This window comes from Schistocerca cancellata, chromosome 5 (genome assembly GCF_023864275.1).
Source record: "Schistocerca cancellata isolate TAMUIC-IGC-003103 chromosome 5, iqSchCanc2.1, whole genome shotgun sequence".
Classification (NCBI taxonomy): Eukaryota; Metazoa; Arthropoda; class Insecta; order Orthoptera; family Acrididae; genus Schistocerca; species Schistocerca cancellata.
In genome coordinates, this window is record NC_064630.1 from 733,503,948 (window position 1) to 733,526,053 (window position 22,106).

Below are 22,106 nucleotides of genomic sequence, written 5' to 3' on the forward strand. Positions count from 1 at the left end.
AATCGTCCACAGTTTGTCACTTTCCTACCCCACACTTTTTGATACTGTTCTTTGGGAAGTGGCTATGGACTTAAAGCATAGTCACCATTTTTCCATTTGGATCCACCTGTCAGACACATCAGCACCTGCCACCAAGCCACCTGAATAGATCTTCTACAAAGATCGCTGGAGAGTGTACAGCAATGTAGTCCAACATCAATCCATCGTCCCTGGGTGGTAGAACATGTCGCTACCATCATACACAGGCCTCCTAATGCATCTGTCCCGAAGTTGTCAGTTAAACCCAGCAGATAGCTAGTCCCATGGTGGAGCAAGGACTGCCATTTAGCCATCAGGGATATGGAGGTAGCACTACAAACATTTCACTGTATGTATCGGATGATAGTCTTGCAACCTTTCACACTGCTCAGGCAAAAGCCTTTTGTATTGTCAGAGGCAACAAAAAGTAGTCATTGCAGTATTTTTACATTCTGTTAACCATTACACATTATAATCATGTGAGTCAATGAATAGGATCGATGAGAATAGTAATTGGTCAGAATTTGCAATCCAGGCAATAAAGAAAGTGAAGAAATGTTGCCAACTTGCTCGCCAAAACTCTTCTGTTTCTCTGGCATATGGTGTAGCTTTACTTTCCGAAATACCCTCGTATTTTGACAACTTCTTCACTTTCGAAGACCAGACATACCAACAATTAAAGGGAACAGCCATGCATACCAGGATGGCCCCCTCATACGCCAACTTATTTATGGGTCGCATAGAGGAAGCCTTCTTGTTTACCCAGGCCTGCCAACCCAAAGTTTGGTACAGATTTATTGATGACATATTCATTATCTGGGCTCACAGTGAAGAAGAACTCCAGAATTTCCTCTCCAACCTCAACTCCTTTGGTTCCATCAGATTCACCTGGTCCTACTTCAAATCCCATGCCACTTTCCTCGATGTTGACATCTATCTGTCCAATGGTGAGCTTCACACATCCGTCAACATCAAACCCACCAACAAGCAACAGTACCTCCATTATGACAGCTGCCACCCATTCCATATCAAATGGTCCCTTCCCTACAACCTAGGTCTTCGTGGCAAACAAATCGGCTCCCGTCCTGAATCCCTGAACCTTTACACCAACAACGTGAAAACAGCTTTCGCATCCCGCAACTACCCTCCCGACCAGGTACAGAAGCAAATAACCAGAGCCACTTCCTCATCCCCTCAAACCCAGAACCTCCCACAGAAGAACCCCAAAAGTTCCCCACTTGTGACAGGATACTTTCTGGGACTGGATCAGACTCTGACTGTGGCTCTCCAGCAGGGATACAACTTCCTCAAATCCTGCCCTGAAATGAGATCCATCCTTCATGAAATCCTCCCCACTCCACCAAGAGTGTCTTTCCGCTGTCCACCTAACCTTCATAACCTCTTGGTTCATCCCTATGGAATCCCCAAACCACCTTCCCTACCCTCTGGCTCCTACCCTTGTAACCACCCCCGGTGTAAAACCTGTCCCATGCACTCTCCCAACACCACCTACTCCAGTCCTGTAACCCGGAAGGTGTACACAATCAAAGGCAGAGGCACGTGTGAAAGCACCCACGTGATTTAACAACTGACCTGCCTACACTGTGAAGCTTTGTATGTGGGAATGATCAGCAACAAACTGTCCATTCGCATGAATGCACTCAGGCAGACAGTGTTTGTTGGTAATGAGGATCACCCTGTGGCTAAACATGCCTTGGTGCATGGCCAGCACATCTTGGCACAGTGTTACACCGTCCGGGATATCTGGATACTTCCCACTGACGCCAACTTATCAGAACTCCGGAGATGGGAACTTGCCCTTCAATATATCCTCTCTTCCCGTTATCCACCAGGCCTCAACCTCCACTAATTTCAAGTTGCTGCCGCTCATACCTCACCTGTCATTCAACAACATCTTTGCCTTTGTACTTCCGCCTCGACTGACATCTCTGCCCAAACTCTTTGCCTTTACATATGTCTGCTTGTGTCTGTTCATGTACGGATGGATATGTGTGTGTGCGTGTGCGCGCGCGCGAGTGCATACCTGTCCCTTTTTCCCTCTAAGGTAAGTCTTTCCGCTCCCGGGACTGGAATGACTCCTTACCCTCTCCTTTAAAACCCACATCCTTTTGTCTTTCCCTCTCCTTCCCTCTCTCCTGATGAAGCAACCGTGGGTTGCGAAAGCTTGAAGATTGTGTGTGTGTTTGTGTTTGTTATTGTCTCTATCAACATACTAATGCTTTCGTTTGGTAAGTTACAGCGTCCTTGTTTTTAGAAATAATCCAGTTAATAAGATGCAACTGATGTTTTCTAAATAAATGTTCTATTTAAGGATTGCGAGCCATTGTATCTTTACTTGTCAAAATGCCCTCGTACTTTTTTGAAATAACCTTTCATTGTGTACTTATGTTCAAATGGACGTTACTTAACAAAACATACTCATATGTTTAGAACAAGGCAGCAACTTGCAGGACAAAGCTGCAGAGAATGGAGCAGGTGAAATGCGATCAGTGGAATAACTTTCTCACCTACTCCCTAAGTGTTCAATAGACCATTCTTATAGTGTCTCAGAAGACAATGTGGGCCAAAAATGCAAAACACATTTAACTTACTACATCATCAAGTAAAGGAATTATCATTCTTCTGGGTAGCATGCGAGATGGTAATGTTGGGAAATGAACAAGCTGACACGGCAGCAAGGGGCACGTGCTACGAAAGTATTGTACTACTCTGAGTGGATGTGGTTGGGTGGTATTATGTTGTTGTTGAGGAGGAAAGTTATGTATCAGTGGAAGAATGTGTGGCTGGAAGTACAAAATAACAAGTTACAGCTGACGAAGCAAAAAGTCTTGCTGTGTCAAAGATTTCTCCAGTTACACAAAAAGAAGTGGCTTTAACAAAATTGAGAAAAGGTTACTGTCCTCTAACACACAGGCACCACATTTGGTGAGAGCCCAACCATCGTGGTGCTTGTAGTGTACCTGTGTCAGTGCACTACATTTTACCTGATTTGTCTTCATATTGTGGCAAGAGGGCAGCGAAAGATGAAACTGGCACACCACCCTTTTCTCGTCATGGAATCCATTAGGCTTTGATTTTTAAAGGAAGAGGGGATTGATGTGCTTGCTGCTTAGTTCCCTTTAACTGCTCTAATAAATCAGTCTACAAACTGAGTTTAACACGTATCACTGGACTGTTCATGACAAAGAGAAAATGTTAGAATTGAATGTCTCATTGATGGACTTTTTTTTATGACTACTCTGCAGTTCACATTTAAGTGCTTGGCAGAGGGTTCATCGAACCACAATCATACTATCTCTCTACCATTCCACTCCCGAACAGCGTGCGGGAACAACGAACACCTAAACCTTTCTGTTCGAGCTCTGATTTCTCTTATTTTATTTTGATGATCATTCCTACCTATGTAGGTTGAGCTCAACAAAATAATTTCGCATTCGGAAGAGAAAGTTGGTGACTGAAATTTCGTAAATAGATCTTGCCGCGACGAAAAACATCTTTGCTTTAATGACTTCCATCCCAACTCGCGTATCATATCTGTCACACTCTCTCCCCTATTACGTGATAATATAAAACGAGCTGCCCTTTTTTGCACCCTTTCGATGTCCTCCATCAATCCCACCTGGTAAAGATACCACACCTCGCAGCAATATTCTAACAGAGGACGAACGAGTGTAGTGTAAGCTGTCTCTTTAGTGGACTTTTTGCATCTTCTAAGTGTCCTGCCAATGAAATGCAACCTTTTGCTCACCTTCCCCACAATATTATCTATGTGGTCTTTCTAACTGAAGTTGTTTGTAATTTTAACACCCAGGTACTTAGTTGAATTGACAGCCTTGAGAATTGTACTATTTATCGAGTAATCGAATTCCAACAGCTTTCTTTTGGAACTCATGTGGATCACCTCACACTTTTTGTTATTTAGCGTCAACTGCCACCTACCGCACCATACAGCAATCTTTTCTAAATTGCTTTGCAACTGATACTGGTCTTCGGATGACCTCACTAGACGGTAAATTACAGCATCATCTGCGGACAACCTAAGAGAACTGCTCAGATTGTCACCCAGGTCATTTATATAGATGAGGAACAGCAGAGGTCCCAGGACGCTTCCCTGGGGAACACCTGATATCACTTCAGTTTTACTCGATGATTTGCCGTCTATTACTACGAACTGCAAACTTCCTGACGAACTGAGACAATACCCCATAGGCCCGCAGCTTGATTAGTAGTCGCTTGTGAGGAACGGTGTCAAAAGCTTTCCGGAAATCTAGAAATATGGAATCAACTTGAGATCCCCTGTCGATAGTGGCCATTACTTCGTGCGAATAAAGAGCTAGCTGCGTTGCACAAGAATGATGTTTTTTGAAACCATGCTGATTACGTATCAATATATCATTCCCTTCGAGGTGATTCATAATGTGTGAATACAGTTATGCTCCAAAACCCTACTGCAAACCGACGTCAATGATGTAGGTCTGTAGTTCGTTGGATTACTCCTACTACCCTTCTTAAACACTGGTGCGACCTGCACAATTTTCCAATCTGTAGGTACAGATCTATCGGTGAGCGAGCGTTTGTATATGAGTGCTAAGTAGGGAGCTATTGTATCAGCGTAATCTGAAAGGAACCTAATCGGTATACAATCCGGACCTGAAGACTTGCCCGTATCAAGCGATTTGAGTTGCTTCGCAACCCCTAAGGTATCTACTTCTAAGAAACTCGTGCTAGAAGCTGTTCGTGTTTCAAATTCTGGAATATTCCCTTCGTCTTCCCTGGTGAAGGAATTTTGGAAAACTGCGTTCAATAACTCCGCTTTAGCGGCACAATCCTCGGTAACAGTACCATCAGCACTGCACAGCGAAGGTACTGACTGCGTCTTGCCACTTGTGTACTTTACATACGACCAGAATTTCTTCGGATTTTCTATCAAATTTCGAGACAATGTTTCGTTGTGGAACCCATTAACGGCATCTCGCATTGAAGTCCGTGCCATATTTCGCGCATCTGTAAATTTTTGCCAATCTTCGGGATTTCGCGTTCTTCTGAACTTCGCATGCTTTTTCCGTTGCCTCTGCAACAGCGTTCGGACCTGTTTTGTGTACCATGGGGGATCAGTTCCATCTCTTACCAATTTATGAGGTATGAATATCTCAATTGCTGTTGCTACTATATCTTTGAATTTGAGCCACATCTCGTCTACATTTGCATAGTCAGTTCGGAAGGAATGGAGATTGTCTCTTAGGAAGGCTTCTAGTGACGCTTAATCTGCTTTTTTAAATAAAATTTTTTTGCGTTTGTTTCTGGTGGATTCGGAAGAAACGGTATTGAGCCTAGCTATAACGACCTTGTGATCACTAATCCCTGTATCAGTCATGATGCTCTCTATCAGCTCTGCATTGTTTTTGGTTAAAAGGTCAAATGTGTTTTCACAACCATTTACAATTTGAGTGGGTTCGTGGACTAACTGCTTGAAAAAATTTTCGAAGAAAGCATTTAGGACAATCTCGGAAGATGTTTTCTGCCTACCACCGGTTTTGAACAAGTATTTTTGCCAACATATCGAGGGAAGGTTGAAGTCCCCACCAACTATAACCGTATGAGTGGGGAATTTATTTGTTACGAGACTCAAATTTTCTCTGAACTGTTCAGCAACTATATCATCGGAGTCTGGGGGTCGGTAGAAGGAGCCAATTATTAACTTAGTTTGGCTGTTAAGTATAACCTCCCCCCATACCAATTCATGCGGACTATCTACTTCGACTTCACTACAAGATAAACCACTACTGACAGACACAAACACTCCACCACCAATTCTGCCTAATCTATCTTTCCTGAACACTGTCTGCGACTTCGTAAAAATTTCTGCAGAACTTATTTCAGGCTTTAGCCAGCTTTCTGTACCTATAACGATTTCAGCTTCTGTGCTTTCTATTAGTGCTTGAAGCTCAGGGACTTTCCCAGCACAACTACAACAATTTACAACTACAATTCCGACTGTTCCTTGATCCAAGCACGTCCTGTACTTGCCGTGCAGCCATTGAGATTGCAGCTCACCCCGTACTTAGAAAGGATCTAACTCCAATTTGAGAAGAATGGGGAAGTAGTCATCTGCTTTTCAGTGAATCCTCACTACTTTTTTCACTAACGATGTTAGATGAACTAATTATTTTAATTTTCAAATTACAGCCTACATGTATGAAACAGAAAATTGTGACAAGTGTCTGATAATTATTTTCCATCTTCAGCACTCTTCAGAGTTGTTGATTTTATATAGTGCACTTTTAAAAAAGTTCCCCCCCCCCTTGTATAACAGATTTTTCAGTTGTTTCCTTGCATAAATGCTGTCTGCTATTTGTGTGGCAAAATATCTGTTACTTTTCTATCCACATAAATAATAATATGTAAGTAATCAAACACACACAATTATGTAAGAGAATGTTGGTCACTGTGTTTAAAAATTATATATGATCTTTCATTTCAGGATTAAGATCTGGCAGAGTTGGAGAACAATGTGAGGCAATTGTCAGATTCCCAAGGTTATTTGAGAAATACCCATTTCCAATACTGATAAATGCGTCTTTGCTGAAACTTGCAGATTTGTTTCGCATAGGGTAAGTGTTGCTGTCGTCATATTTTGATCAGTTACATTTGTACTATTAAGATATGGTATGAACATATGATAACTGAATAGTATGTTGTGTTTAAAGATATGTATAAAGAAACCATACTCATTGCAAAGAATAAAATTCCCCTCCCCCACCCCCACTGTGGGTCTGTGGGTTAGAATAGGCACGAGGTATTCCTGCCTTTCTTAAGAGATGACTAAAAGGAGTATCATACGTTTCGGCCTTAATGTGATGAACCCCTGTGGGTTTGACCTCCATTTTTCAAAATTTTCCTGAAGAGCGAGCCAATTGGGGAAGGGCGCCTTACGTGGTGCATAGTGTCCATCAAGCACTGAGACCTCTCGAATCCTTCGTCGACGTGGATTTGCACTTCCGCACATTCTCCAGTTGTTGGGTGAGGTCACTCTCCTAGGTGCGTTTTCCTCCATCCTCTGTGCAGTATCGCTTTCTGCGCTGTCGATGATAATGGACTTCTTAGCTCATTTGGGCCTGATACCCAGCACGGTAGCCAGTCCGTTGTGGTGGGGCCACCTTGTACGCTCTTGGTTGTAGCCCCCTGACCACACAGGGATTGCTCTGCTGATACCTGCACCTTTAACTCCCTGCGTATGCCAAGGAGGGGATGCCCATCACCGCGGGGCATTGAGACTCCCGGTAATGGCCATTCTGCCAAGTGGCCTTTGCTGCGGCTGGGTGGCACCCATGGGGAGGGCCCCTGGTCAGAGTGGGTAGCATCAGGGCGGATGACACTCCATGAAGCGGAGTACATCATCTCTTGCTGGTGGTCAAACATCAACAGTCTCTAAGTGGTCAAGGTCTAACTTCATTTGTTAGAAATACAACCCCAAATCATTCCCCCCCACCCCCCTCTGGTCACGCCATGCTAAGGATGGCAGCGTAGCTTATTCACCCCGTTACCTCATATGTGTGAGAATTGATGGGGAATCTTTCTTGTCAATGAAACCTCAGTTTTTTGTGGAGCATTTAGAGGACACGTTTGGGGAGGTGGAGGGCTTGTCCAAAATTGGGTCTGGCTCGGTCTTGATCAAAACAGCATCTTATACCCAGTCGTGGGCACTACTCACCTGTGACAAGCTGGGGGATGTTTCTGTATCCATCATCCCCCACAAGAGCTTAAATATGATCCAGGGTATCATATTTCACAGGGACCTTCTTTTACAGTCTGATGATGAGCTGTACACCGATTTAGAGTGGCGAGGTGTCCATTTCATCCAGCGTGTCCATCGGGGCCCAAGGGATAATCAGGTTGCCACCAGTGCCTTCATCTTGGTCTTCGAGAGTGACACATTATCCGAGAAGGTCAAGGTGATGGTCTACCGCTGTGATGTAAAGTCATATATCCCTCCACTGACGCAGTACTTTAAGTGCTGGAAGTTTGGGTATACCGTATTTACTCGAATCTAAGCCGCACTCGAATCTAAGCCTCACCTGAAAAATGAGACTCGAAATCAAGGAAAAAAATTTTTCCCGAATCTAAGCCGCACCTGAAATTTGAGATTCGAAATTCAAGGGTAGAGAAAAGTTTTAGGCCGCACCTCCAAATCGAAACAAAGTTGGTCCATTGTAATATGAGATACAATTTAGGTCGAATGAATGACGATACAGCTACAGTAGTTTGGTTCGAATCGTAAGCTTAGCAGTTAAGCTTTACCAGGTAGCCATTGCTATGCGTCAGGTGCTCCGTCCATATTTATACGGGTACCCTTCCTTTTTCACGTGCTTCGTCTGGGTTGAATTGATTGCTTATTTTTCTTTGATCTGATAAGTGCCGTTACTTTGTTATAGGTGTTTCGTCACTCTAAGCTGAAAATGCATTATTGTACTGTGTCACGCATTGTTTGTCGCATTCTGATAGTGAGTGTTTACGACCTGTCGCCGCTCGCGACATGGCTTGCTTTTGTATGCGCTACCACCGCTTCCAATTGAAAATAAATAAATAAATAAAAATAAATAAATAAAATCGTCTCATTAGCGAAACAATGGCAAGAGACTGCAATTTGTTGTTACTTACACTGCTGCTTTCTTTGATAATGATCAACAAGAACCAAATAATAGACTGCGTGTGGTAGAAGATGTTGTGAAGGAGAGTTTAGCGAAAATTTTTCTCCGTTTGAATATCTTTCCAGATGCCTCTTTAGTACATTACCTTCTGCACAGAAATTAGAGTCATCTTAGATTTAAAAATCTAGTCAGTTGTCGTGCTTCATTTCTGACTGTATCTCTAATCGGCGTAAGAATAATACTAATATAAACAAGGCATGATATGTATATTCTTCCGCGATTGCTGTTGTCTCACTCTAGTTTCGAAGTTTATTAGGCAGACAGGATTTAAATGAAGTAGCAGCAAACACAAAAGAATACATGGCAAAAAGTTTATATTCGTATTATTCTTATGATGAAGAGAATACTGCATGTGATTCACAATTCATAAAAGTTCCTATTAGCAACCATCTCTTGTCACAGATAGGAAAAAATTCAGAACGTAGAGTTGGTCATATTGACAAACATCCCAAACAGTCTAGCCAGTCGGATTTTCGTAGTACGTTGAAAGGCTGCTACATTCGAAGATGAACAATACGGAATTTGTATTTACTTCGTTGGATAATGTATGAAAATGCAGTGGTCGAAACTCGGGGCGGAGAAAAAAAGCTCGTCCACCACCTTTTTCTTTTTTTTTTAATTTATTTACTGGCGCAGAGGTTTTGGCGCCAGTATTTATCTTTGTGCCTTCAAAGCATGCTTGTGTAGCGCTACATATATTCGACGGCAAAAGTTACTTGTGGCGGCACCTACCAACATTTTACAGAACTTCCGCTTACTTTGCACTCGATTCTAAGCCGCAGGCGGTTTTTTGGATTACAAAAACCGGAAAAAAAGCGCGGCTTAGATTCGAGTAAATACGGTATGTCTTCCCACTGTACTTCCATTGTCACCTGTTGGGATTGTGGGCGCCCTTCACGTCCCAATACTCTCTGTGCCACCCCTACCGTCTGTGTCAACTGCGGAGAGCACCATTCGCCTTGCTCAGCAGACTGCAGGATTCTCCAGGAAGAAAGGAAAATAATGGTATTAAAGACCCTGGGCTGACTGACCTACACTGAGGCTAAGAGAAAATATGAGAGGCTACATCCTATGCATATGACGTCAACCTACGCTGCCGCTACGACAACGGTTCTACCATCTTCCTTTCCATCACATACAGTTGGCTCTCAGAGCTGTCAGACTCCACCTGCCCCCTTCATGGTGGGGGTCACTTCCCTCCCTGTTGCTCCTGCACAACCTACTTCAGGAGCTTCATCCCCCATCTCCGCCCCCCCCCCCCCCCCCCCCCAGCCATTAGGGACGTCAGTCCCCACTTCTCAGATGGAAAAGTGTAAGTCTCCTTTGGCTCCTTTCACCAGGAAGGGATCCCTTGGTTTAATCCCTTCCCAGGTTCCTACCAGTGGCCATCCTGACACCTGGTAGCGGCTGAAGCAACCACAGGTAGCTGGTAGTAGAGCATCACGGTCCTCCTCAGTCCCTGAGAGTGAATCAGTGAAGCCCTCCCAGCTGGACAAACCTAAGGAGCAGTGAGAGAGACCTAAAAAGAAAAAGACCCCCAAGAACCAAGGTGCTGCAGTGGCTCCCACACCACCACTAACTACAAGCTCTGTGTCTGAGGATGAGGTGGAGATTCTGGCATCCGCTGAGGACCTAGATCTCACTGTGCTCTCAGACACAATGGATGTCGACCGCACAGGTACTCATCTGGTGGCAGCAGGTGACCCTGAGGTGTAGACTGCCTCATTGAGTGTTTCATGCCTTCCCAGTCTCACGATCACGTAATCCTCCAGTGGAATTTCAGGGGTTTTTTCCACCACCTGGCTGAGCTACGGCAACTGTTAAGCTTTACATTTGCTGTCTGCATTGCCCTCCAGAAAACCTGTTTCCTGGCAATGAGAACCCCTTCCCTCTGTGGCTATAAGGGATATTACAGGAACCATAGCAACTGTAATAGAGTGTCAGGTGGAGTTTGTGTCTATATCCTGAACTCAGTATGTAGTGAACCTGAGCTCCTTCAGATGTCTCTTGAAGCTGGGGCTGTCAGGATAAGGACAACCCAGGAAATAACTGTCTGCAATATATATCTTCCTCCAGATGGTGCATTACCCCTGAAAGTATTGGCTGCACTGATTGATTGATCAACCCCTAAACCTTTCCTAGTTTTGGGAGACTTTAATGCACATAACCCCTTGTGGTGTGGTGCCATACTTACTGGTCGAGGTAGGGAAGTCAAAAATTTACTGTCACAACTCGACCTCTGCCTCTTATACACAGGTGCCCCCACATATCTCATTGTGGCACATTGCACAGATTCGGCCATTTGTCTTTCAGTTTGCAGTCCTTGCCTTTTCCCATCTGTCCACTGGAGATCACATGACGGTCTGTGTGGTAGTGACCACTTCCCCATCTTCCTGTAACTCCCCGGCATCATGCCCACGGACACCTACCCAGATGGGGTTTAAACAAGGCAGACTGGGAAACCTTCACCTCTGCTATCACCGCCGAGTCTCTCCTACATGGTGCCATCGATGTTGTCATTGAACAGGTCACTATGATTGTTTCTGTGGTGGAAAAAGCAATCCCTTGTTCCTTAGGGTGCCTCCAGCAAAAGACAGTGCCTTGGTGGTTGCCGGAAGTAGCTGAGGCAATTAAGGAGCATCGGCAATCTCTACTGAAACATAAGTGGCACCCTTCCCTAGAGCCTTTGAGCAGCTCCATGCCCATGTACGCCAGCTTATAAAACGACAGAAACAGCAGTGTTGGGAGTGGTATGTGTCGACCATTAGGTGCCATACGTCGCCTACCCAAGTCTGCACGAAGATCAGATGTCTTTTTGGGTACCAGACCTCAACATATATCCCTGGCATTAACATCAATGGCATGTTATCTACTGATGCAAATGGCATTGGACAAGCACTTTGCTGAGCACTACGCTTGAGCCTCTGTGTCTGAGAACTAACCCCCAGTCTTTCGCACCATCAAATGGCGGATGGAAAGGAAAGTCCTCTCGTTCACTACATACCACATTGAACACTATAACACCCCATTTACAGAGTGGGAACTCCTCAGTGCTCTTGCACATTGCCCCGACACAGCTCCTGGGCTGGATTGGATCCACAGTCTGATGATTAAACATCTCTCGTCTGACTACAACCGACATCTCATCATCATCTTCAACCGGATCCGGTGCAATGGCATCTTTCCATCACAATGGTGGGAGAGCACCACCATTCTGGTGCTCAAACCCAGTCAAAATCCACTTGATGTGGATAGCTACTGGCCCATCAGCCCCAACAACTTTCTTTGTAAGCTGCTGGAACATGTGGTGTGTCAGCAGTTTGGTTTGGTCCTGGAGTCACGTGGCCTACTGGCTCCATGTCAGGGTCACTTCTGCCAGGGTCGCTCTATCACTGATAATCTTGTATCCATTGAGTCTGCCATCCAAACAGCCTTTTCCAGACGCTGACATCTGTTTGCCGTCTTTTTTGACTTCCATAAAGCAGACGACATGACTTGGCGACATCATATCCTGGACACATTGTATGAGTGGGGTCTCCGGGGCCCGCTCCCGATTTTTATCAAAAACTTTCTGTCGCTCCATACTTTCTGTGTCCAAGTCTGTACCTCCCATAGTCCCCCCCCCCCCCCCCACATTCAGGAGAATGGCATTCCACAGGGCTCTGTATTGAGTGTCCCTCTATTTTTAGTGGCTATTAACAGTCTAGCAGCAGCTGTAGGGCCGTCGGTTTCACCTTCTCTGTATGCGGATGACTTCTGCATTTCGTACTGCTCTTCCAGTACTGGTGTTGCCGAGTGGTGTCTACAGGGAGCCACTCATAATGTGCAGTCATGGGCTCTAGCCCACGGCTACCAGTTTTCAGCCGCGAAGTCGTGTGTCATTTATTTCTGTCAGCATCGCACTGTTCATCCAGAGTTAGAACCTTACCTTAATGGAGATCCACTCACTGTAGTGGAGACATATCGATTCTTAGTACTGGTTTTTGATGCCCAATTGACTTGGCTACATCACCTTCGTCAGCTTAAGCGGAAGTGCTGGCAGCACCTCAATACCCTGCGCTACCTGAGGAGCACCACCTGGGGTGCAGATCGCTCTATGCTGCTACTGCTCTACAGACCCCTTGTTCAATCTTGCCTTGACTATGGGAGTCTGGTTTATGGTACGGTGGCACCCTCGGCGATGCGTTAACTCAACCCAGTGCACCACTATGGCGTTCACCTAGCAGTGTGAGGTTTTAGAACAAGTCCAGTGACCAGTGTCCTGGTGGAGGCTGGAGTCCCTCCATTGAAGGTTATGCGTGCACGACTGCTCACCAGTTATGTTGCATACATTCATAGTTCTCTTGCACATCCTAATTACCGTCTCCTTTTCCCAACCACGGCGATTCATCTCCCGCATCGGCAGCCGAGATCAGGGCTTATGATTGTGGTTCAGATCCAGACCCTGCTGTCTGAACTGGAGTCTTTCCTGTTATCACCTCTCATTGAGGTCCATTCTCATACACCTCCATGGTGTACACCTAGGCTGCAGATTCTTTTGGACCTTTTGCATGGCCCTAAGGACTCCATTAACCCCTTGGCTCTCCACTATCACATGCTCTCGATTTTCTACATGTACCAGGGCCATGAAGTGGTTTACACTGGCGGCTCAATGGCTGATGGTCACGTAGGCTTTGCGTACATTCATGGAGGACATATTGAACAGCATTCCTTGCCAGATGGCTGCAATGTTTTCAGTACAGAGCTGGTGCTGATATCTCGTGCTCTTGAGCACATCCGCTCATGCCCTGGCGAGTCATTTATCCTGTGTACTGACTCATTGAGTAGCCTACAAGCTATCAACCAGTGCTACCCTTGCCATCCTTTGGTAGCGTCCATTCAGATGTCCATCTATGCCCTGGAATGGTCTTGTCATACAGTGGTGTTTGTGTGGACCCCCAGGACACATTGGAATCCCATGCAATGAACTTGCCGACCGGCTGGTCAAATAGGCTATGCGGAAACTGCTTCTGGAGATGGGCATCACCGAAACTGACCTGTGTTGTGTCTTATGCAGTGGGGTTTTTCGGCTTTGAGAGATGGGTTTGGTGTAACAGTATGCACAACAAACTGTGTGTCATTAAGGAGACTACGAATTTGAGGAAGTCTTCCATGTGGTCCTCTCGCAGGAAATCAGTTGCCCTCTACCGTCTCCGCATTGGCCATACGTGGCTAATGCATGGTTACCTCTTCCGTCGCGAGGACCAACCTCGCAGTCACTGTGGCTCACAAATGACTGTTGTCAACCTCGTGCTTGGCTGTCCACTTTTAATCACTCTGCGGCGAATTTTTAACTTTCCCCAGCACCCTGCTTTTGGTGTTGGGCGACCATGCCTCAACAGCAGCTTTAGTTTTACATTTCATTTGTGAGGGTGTTTTTTTTCATTTGATCTAAGTTTTAGTGCATGTCCTTTGTCCCTTTGTGTCTTCCACCCTAGTGCTTTTAGGGTGGAGGTTTTAATGTGTTGCTGGCTTCTCCTTTTTATTCTCATGGTCAGCCAGCCATGGTAATCTGCTCTCGTGTTTTGATCTCTTCTACATGTTTCTTGCGTCTCTCTGTAGTTTTCTTGTCCGGTTTTGTCCATTTCAGTGTTTGTTGCCCTTCTGTCATTCTTGTGGTTTTCTCCTTCCTTCCAGCTGTGTTTTGTGTCATTAATTTACTCCCACCCTTGTGGAATAATTTTAATCGGAACAAGGGACCAATGACCTAGCAGTTTGGTCCCTCCCCCCTCTTTTAAACCAACCAACCAATCAGAATAAAATAGTGTTACAACTGACACACACACAAACACACACACACACACACACACACACACACACACACACACACACACACAGGCACCAAGAACTGCTAAATCTCTTATGAAAGTAATGAATAGAGATTCCTCCTCCATAAATTAAAAAAGATGTACTGTGCTCTCTCTCTCTCTCTCTCTCTCTCTCTCTCTCTCTCTCTCTCTCTCTCTCTCTCTCTCACACCCCCTCACCCTCCCTCCCCCTCACCACGCCCCTCTCCCTCGGGGGTCCACAACTCATTTGTGGATACGTGTGTGCCAAGCACGGGACCCCGAGCTTGTGCAGCTCTCTTTCCTTTCCAGGCTGCATACCTTCCCATTCCACAACCCCCCCCTCCCCCAGATACTTTCCCCCACCCCCACCCCTGCCACATCACCTTCTCCCTCTCTTTGGGAGTTAGTTTTTGCACCTACCTCCAGAGACGGATGCTTGTGTATGAATGAATGGAGTGGTTTCTCTTCATTTATCTCTACAACGTACAGTATGTCTCCGCTTTCCTTGCTTCTTAGTAGCTCCTTCTCTGCTGCGGTGTTTGAGAATTCTTCTCTTCTTCCTTTTTCTTTGTTCCTCCCTTTTCCTATCTTTCCCCCCTGTGTGTGTCTTACGGCTGACCCACGCTTTCCCATACATAGCCAGTGATAGGATAATGCATAATTCCTCGCCCCGGGTAGACAAGTAGGAGACGTACATACCCCCTAGTAAAGGCCAGGCCCAGGGAGGGGTGATTACCCAGGCTGGTATCTTCTGCCCACAAGAGAAAGCTAGATGAGTCTCAGCCACAGAAAATTCTTCCATCAGTGCCAGAGTTCCTAGTTGTTTCTCAGTCTAGTGAAGGTCAAGACTTCTCAACAGTAAACCCTTTCATTATTCAGAAAGGTGTTGATGCAATTGCAGGTCCTGTAAAGTCTTGTTCCAGGTTATGAAATGGCACCTTGTCATTAGAAACAGACAGTGCCCTCCAGGCACACAAATTGCTTTGATCTACAGTGCTACACACCTTCCACGTCAGGGAGGATGCACACCGTACTTTAAACTCATTGCATGATGTGGTTTATACAGGATCACTCAACAGTTTATCAAAGGAGGAGATTCAAAATTAACTGTCTGATGAGGGAGTAATGGCCGTACATTGAGTAATGAAAAGGATTGTAAAGGACTTGGCACTGACCTGCACTCTCTTGTTGACATCTGTCAGAGTTCAACTTACATCGAACATTAAAGTGAGCTATGAGATAATTTCAGTTCGCCCTTACATCGCCAACCATACATGTTGCTATCAATGACAGAGGTTTAATCATACCCACCAGTCATGTTCCAATCCAGCCAAATGCATTACCTGTGGCAGGGATGCCCATGCGGGTGATTGTCCACCCCCGTCCCCTCGTTGCTTCAACTGTATGGGCGAGCAAGCTGCTTCCTCTAGATTGCCCTGTGTTTAAAGATGAATGAATTATTCAGGAAATCCGAGTGAAGTAAAAGGTGTCTACCATTGCTGCTCATAAGTTAATCGCCAGTAGAAAGCCCATTGTGCTCCCAGTGGGTAAATATAGCATTGTCCTCGCCTCTTCTCGACCTACTAAGGTGGTGGCCATGCAAACTAGCAATCTCACCTTTAGCGCCACGGTTGTCAAATCGGCCAGCCCAAAGATCACCTGTTCAGCCTCCCCACTTTCACCTGCTCACTCTAAGGCTCAACCTTCATCACTCCTGCTAAATCACAGACCCCAGAATTGGACATCCGGACTTACAAAAAAAGAGCCTACTCATGAAGATTTTCTACATCCCCAGACCTCACAACCCTCAACTCCTCCTTCATCTCAACATCCTGCTTCCAAGAAAGCTCGTAAGAAACACAGTTCCTCTCCTTCTCCACCACAAGTGTCTCTTCTACAGCACCACTCAGCAGTAGTCGCCCTTGACCACCTTCCGTGTCGCTGAGACACTTCACCGGCGGCTGATCAACCAGCTGATCACCGGCAGCGGGAGCTGCCCCCAAACAACCTATGGATCAGGATCTTCTGCCTCTGGCTGAATGCCATTCCACACCATCGATCACTGGCTCTCAGCGGTCGCTGAGTTGATGGCAAGCATAGTGAGATTTTTCCCTTTTTTGTCCACCCTATGTCAATTATCCATTGCAATATCTGCAGAATTCACTCTAATCGGTATGAACTGTCGATCCTCTTACGACCTTACTCCCCAATCACGATCTGTCTTCAGGAAACAAAGCCACATTCCCATGATCGCTTTGTCTTCTCTCATTTCCAAACCGTCCAGTTTGATCTCCTCCCTGTTGATGGACGTTCTGGCACACGGGGGCTTACGATTCTTCTCCATGATACTATCCATTATCGCCCAATCCCCTTTCACAGTTCCTGTCAAGTTGTTGCTGTATATCTTTCCTTTTCTGGAGACACCATATCTCTTTGTACCATACAGGGTGGTCCATTGATAGTGACTGTCCCAAATATCTCACAAAGTAAGCATCAAACGAAAAAACTACAAAGAACAAAACTTTTCTAGCTTGAAGGGGGAAACCAGATGGCGCTATGGTTGGCCCGCTAGATGGCGCTGCCATAGGTCAAATGGATATCAACTGTGTTTTTTAAAATAGGAACCCCCATTTTTATTACATATTCATGTAGTACGTAAAGAAATATGTATGTTTTAGTTGGACCACTTTTTTCGCTTTGTGATAGATGGCGCTGTAATAGTCAAACGTATAAGTACGTGGTATCATGTAACACTCCGCCAGTGTGGATGGTATTTGCTTCGTGATACATTACCCATGTTAAAATGTACCGTTTACCAATTGCGGAAAAGGTCGATATCGTGTTGATGTATGGATATTGTGACCAAAATGCCCAGTGGGCATGTGATATGTATGCTGCTCGGTATCCTGGATGACATCATCCAAGTGTCCGGACCGTTCGCTGGATAGTTACATTATTTAAGGAAACAGGAAGTGTTTAGCCACATGTGAAACGCCAACCACGACCTGCAACAAATGATGATGCCCAAGTAGGTGTTTTAGCTGCTGTTGCGGCTAATCCACACATCAGTAGCAGACAAATTGCACGAGAATCAGGAATCTCACAAACGTCGGTGTTGAGAATGCTACATCAACGTTGATTGCACCCGTACCATATTTCTATGCACCAGGAATTGCATGGCAACGACTTTGAACGTCATTTACAGTTCTGCCACTGGGCACGAGAGAAATTACGGGATGATAACAGATTTTTTGCATGCGTTCTATTTAGCGACGAAGCATCATTCACCAACAGCAATAACGTAAACCGGCATAATGTGCACTATTGGGCAACAGAAAATCCACAATGGCTGCGACAAGTGGAACATCAGCGACCTTGGCTGGTTAATGTATGGTGCGGCATTATGGGAGGAAGGATAATTCGCTCCCATTTTATTGATGGCAATCTAAATGGTGCATTGTATGCTGATTTCTTACGTAATGTTCTACCGATGTTACTACAAGATGTTTAACTGCATGACAGGATGGCAATGTACTTCCAACATAATGGATGTCCAGCACATAGCTTACGTGCGGTTGAAGCGGTATTGAATAGCATATTTCATGACAGGTGGATTGGTCGTCAAAGCACCATTACATGGCCCACATGTTCACCCGATCTGACGTCCCCGGATTTCTTTCTGTGGGGAAAGTTGAAGGATATTTGCTATCGTGATCCACCGACAACGCCTGACAGCAAGTGTCAGCGCATTGTCAATGCATGTGCGAACATTACAGAAGGATTGTCGTTACACGTATTACCAAATGCATTGAGGTTGACGGACATCATTTTGTGAGCATTTATTGCATTAATGTGGTATTTACAGGTAATCACACTGTAGCAGCATGCATTCTCAGAAATGTAAGTTAACAAAAGTACATGTATCACATTGGAACAACCGAAATAAAATGTTCAAATGTATCTACGTTCTGTATTTTAATTTAAAAAACCTACTTGTTACCAACTGTTCATCTAAAATTGTGAGCCATATGTTTGTGACTATTACAGTGACATCCATCACAAAGCAAAAAAAGTGGTCCAAGTAAAACATTCATTTTACTTTACGTACTACATGAATATGTAATAAAAATGGGGGTTCCTATTTTTAAAAAAATGCAGTTGATATCCGTTTGACCTATGACAGCGCCATCTAGCTGGCCTACCATAGCGCCATCTGGTTTCCCCCTTCAAGCTAGACAAGTCTCGTTCTTTGTAGTTTTTTATTTGATTCTTATTCTGTGAGATATCTGGCCTTGTCCCGATCAATGGACCACCCTGTATACATTCCATCGACCACACCAATGGCAAGAGCCGATCTCCTTCATCTCCTTGGTCAGCTCCCCTCCCCCTTCCCCCGCCTCCATGCCTCCATTTGCTGGTCACTTGGACCTTTTGGTTGATACTGTTCTGCTAGTTTGGCACTTTGAATGGTTCACTCTTGCTGATACTCACTCAAGTGACCATTTTCCACGTGTCCTTCGTTTACAGCCACAACTGCCATCTGTGTACCCAAGAGGCTGTAAGTTTTCCAAGCCAAATCGACACTTTTTCTCCTCTATAGCAACATTTGATGACTGTCCATTTCCTAGCATCAATGCTGAGGTCACTCATGTTATGGAAGTTATTCTTACAGTTGCGGAATGTTCATTACCTTGTCCCTTCCATTTTCCCCGGCTTCCCTCAGTTCCTTGGTGGAACGAGGTGTGCCATGACACAGTATGCGAGCGGAGACGTGCTCTTCATGTTTTCCGCCATCATCCTACATTGCCCAACTGTTCCCGCTATAAGCAGTTAGGTGTGTGTTGCCGTCACATCATACGTGATAGCAAGAAGGCAAGCTGGGATTTCTTTACCAGCTCCTGTAACACCATCACTCCAATAACTGTAGTTAGGAGTCAAATTTGATGGTTATCCGGCACGTCTAGTTTTTCCCCGGTCTCTGGGCTAACTGTCACGCAAGGTACCTTTGTGGGCCCAGTTGCAATTTCTAACTCATTGGGTCAACACATCACTGAGATTTCGAGCTCTTCTAATTACCCACCAGCCTTTCTCTTGAAGAAACAAGCAGCAGAAGTGTGACTCTTGCTTCTCATCTGAAAATAGCGAAAGCTATAATACCTTTTTTTCTAAACGGGAACTTCAACACGCACTCTGTTCCTCTTGTTCTTCCACCCCAGTACTGGATGGCATCCACGTCCAAATGTTGCTGCATTTATCATGTCGTAGTCTGCGTTATCTCCTTTGCCTTTCTAATCGAATTGGGACTGACAGTACCTTTCCCCGAAGATGGCAGGAAGCTATCATCATTCCTGTTCCGAAACCTGGAAAGGACAAACATCTCTCCCTCTAGCTATCGCCCCATTTCTCTCATGAGTAGTGTCTGTACGGTTTTGGAGCATGTGGTAAATTGCCGTTTAGGCTGGTGGCTGGAGTCCCGAAACCTTTTAACAACTGCCTAATGCGGTTTCCAAAAGCATCGTTCTGCAGTTGACCATCTTGTTGCTGTCTCTACTTATGCCATGAACAATTTGCTCAGGATACGCCAAATGGTAGCTACATTTTTTGATCTGGAGAGGGTATATGGTACCTGTTGGAGGACAGGCATCCTCCGCACTCTGTTCTCCTGGGGCTTTTGAGGTCGGCTCCCCTTTTCATCTGTGAATTCATGACAGAACGCACATTTAAGGTGCAGGTGAACACTACTCTATCCCATACTTTCTCCCAAGAAACCGCCCTGTGGGTCTGGGGGTTAGAATAGGCCCGAGGTATTCCTGCCTGTTGTACGAGGTGACTAAAAGGAGTTTCGCAAGTTTCGGCCTTTAAGTGATGGTCCCCTGTAGGATTTGTCCTCCATTCTTCAAATTTTCCCGAAGAGTGAGCCAGTTGGGGAAGAGCGCCTTACAAGGTGCATCGTGTCCATCGTGCATTGAGATCTTTAGCCTACTTTCTCATCGTCGCATTGCAGTCCTGCCCACTCTCCATCTCTTGGGCGAGGACACCTTCCTGGGAGTGTTTTCCACCATGCACTATGCAGTGTCAATTTCTGTGCCGACAATGACCATGGACTTTTTTGCACCTGGTATCCAGCACGGTAGCCAGTCCATTGTGGTGGGGCCGCCATGTACCCTGTTGGTTGTAGCCCCCTGACCACAAAGGGATCACTCTGCTGATGCTTGTACCGTTAACTCCCCACGTATGCCAAGGAATAGTTGCCCATCCCCCTGGAGCATCGGGACACCCGGCAATGGCCATCCTGCCAGGTGGCCTTTGCTGCGGCTGGGTGGCGCGTGTGGGGAGGGCCCCTGGTTGGAGAGGGTGGCAACAGGGCTGATGACACTCCATGAAGCGTAGTACATCATCTCTTGCTGATGGTCAAACATCAACAGTCTCTAAGCGTCCCCTCCCTGGCCACACCATGGGAAGAACGTCAAGCTAAGGATGGCAGCAGATCTTATTCGCCCCAGTACCTTCTATGTTCAAGAGCTGATGGGAATCATTCATGACGATGAGACCACAGTTTTTTGTTGAGCATGTAGAGGATGTTCAGGGAGGTGGAGGGCTTGTCCAAAATGAGATCTGGGTCAGTCTTGATCAAAACAGCATCCTCTGCCCAGTCACGGGAGTTACTCGCTTGGTACAAGCTAGGGGATATTTCGGTAACCATCTCGCCCCATAAATATGGACCAGGGTATCATATTTCAGAGACCTTCTTTTGCAGTCCGACGATGAGCTACGCACCAATTTAGAGCGGTGAGGTGTGCATTTCGTCCAGCGTGTCCACCAGGGTCCGAAGGATAATCAGGTTGCCACCGGTGCCTTCATCTTGGCCTTTGAGGGTGATACTTTGCCCGAGAAGGTCAAGGTGATGGTCTACCGGTGTGACGTAAAGCCCTATATCCCTCCCCCGATGCGGTGCTTTAAGTGCAGGAAGTTCAGCCATATGTCTTCCAGCGTCACATGCCGAGATTGCGGATGCCCATCACATCCCAGTAATACTCCATGTGCACCCCTCTCATCTGTGTCAGCTGCGGAGAGCACCATTCGCCTTGCTTGCCTGACTGCAGGATTCTCCAGAAAGAAAGGAAAATCATGGAGTACAAGACCCTGGACTGACTGACCTACACTGAGGCTAAGAGAAAATTTGAACACCTGCATCCTATGCATATGACATCATCTTACGCTGCTCTCTACAACAGTTCTGGCACCATCAGCTCCGCCAACCCATGTCACCTCTCAGAGCCAGAAGACTACACCTGCTCCTTTGATGGTGGGGGGCGTTTCCCTCCCTGTTGCTCCTGCATCACCTACTTCAGGAGCAACCTTCCCCCCCCCCCCCACCTCCCCACCCCACCCCACCACCACCACCACCACCACCACCACCACCACCACCATCACCGCCCATCCATCGGGGATGTCCATATCCCAACTTCTAAGCCTGAAGAGGGTAAGTCTTCTTCGGCTTCTCTCGCTAGGAAGGGGTCCATTGGGCACT

The 22,106-nt window shown here is 45.9% G+C and overlaps 1 protein-coding gene across 1 annotated transcript in view; it reads left to right on the top strand.

Annotated features, from left to right (window-relative positions):
- The window catches only part of LOC126187326 (integrator complex subunit 7), a 160,479-nt gene that overhangs the window by 11,706 nt on the left and 126,667 nt on the right, over window positions 1-22,106 (top strand). Inside the window, 1 exon segment of the mRNA XM_049928344.1 lies at window positions 6,521-6,650. Within this exon segment, the coding sequence (XP_049784301.1) occupies window positions 6,521-6,650 (130 nt within the window).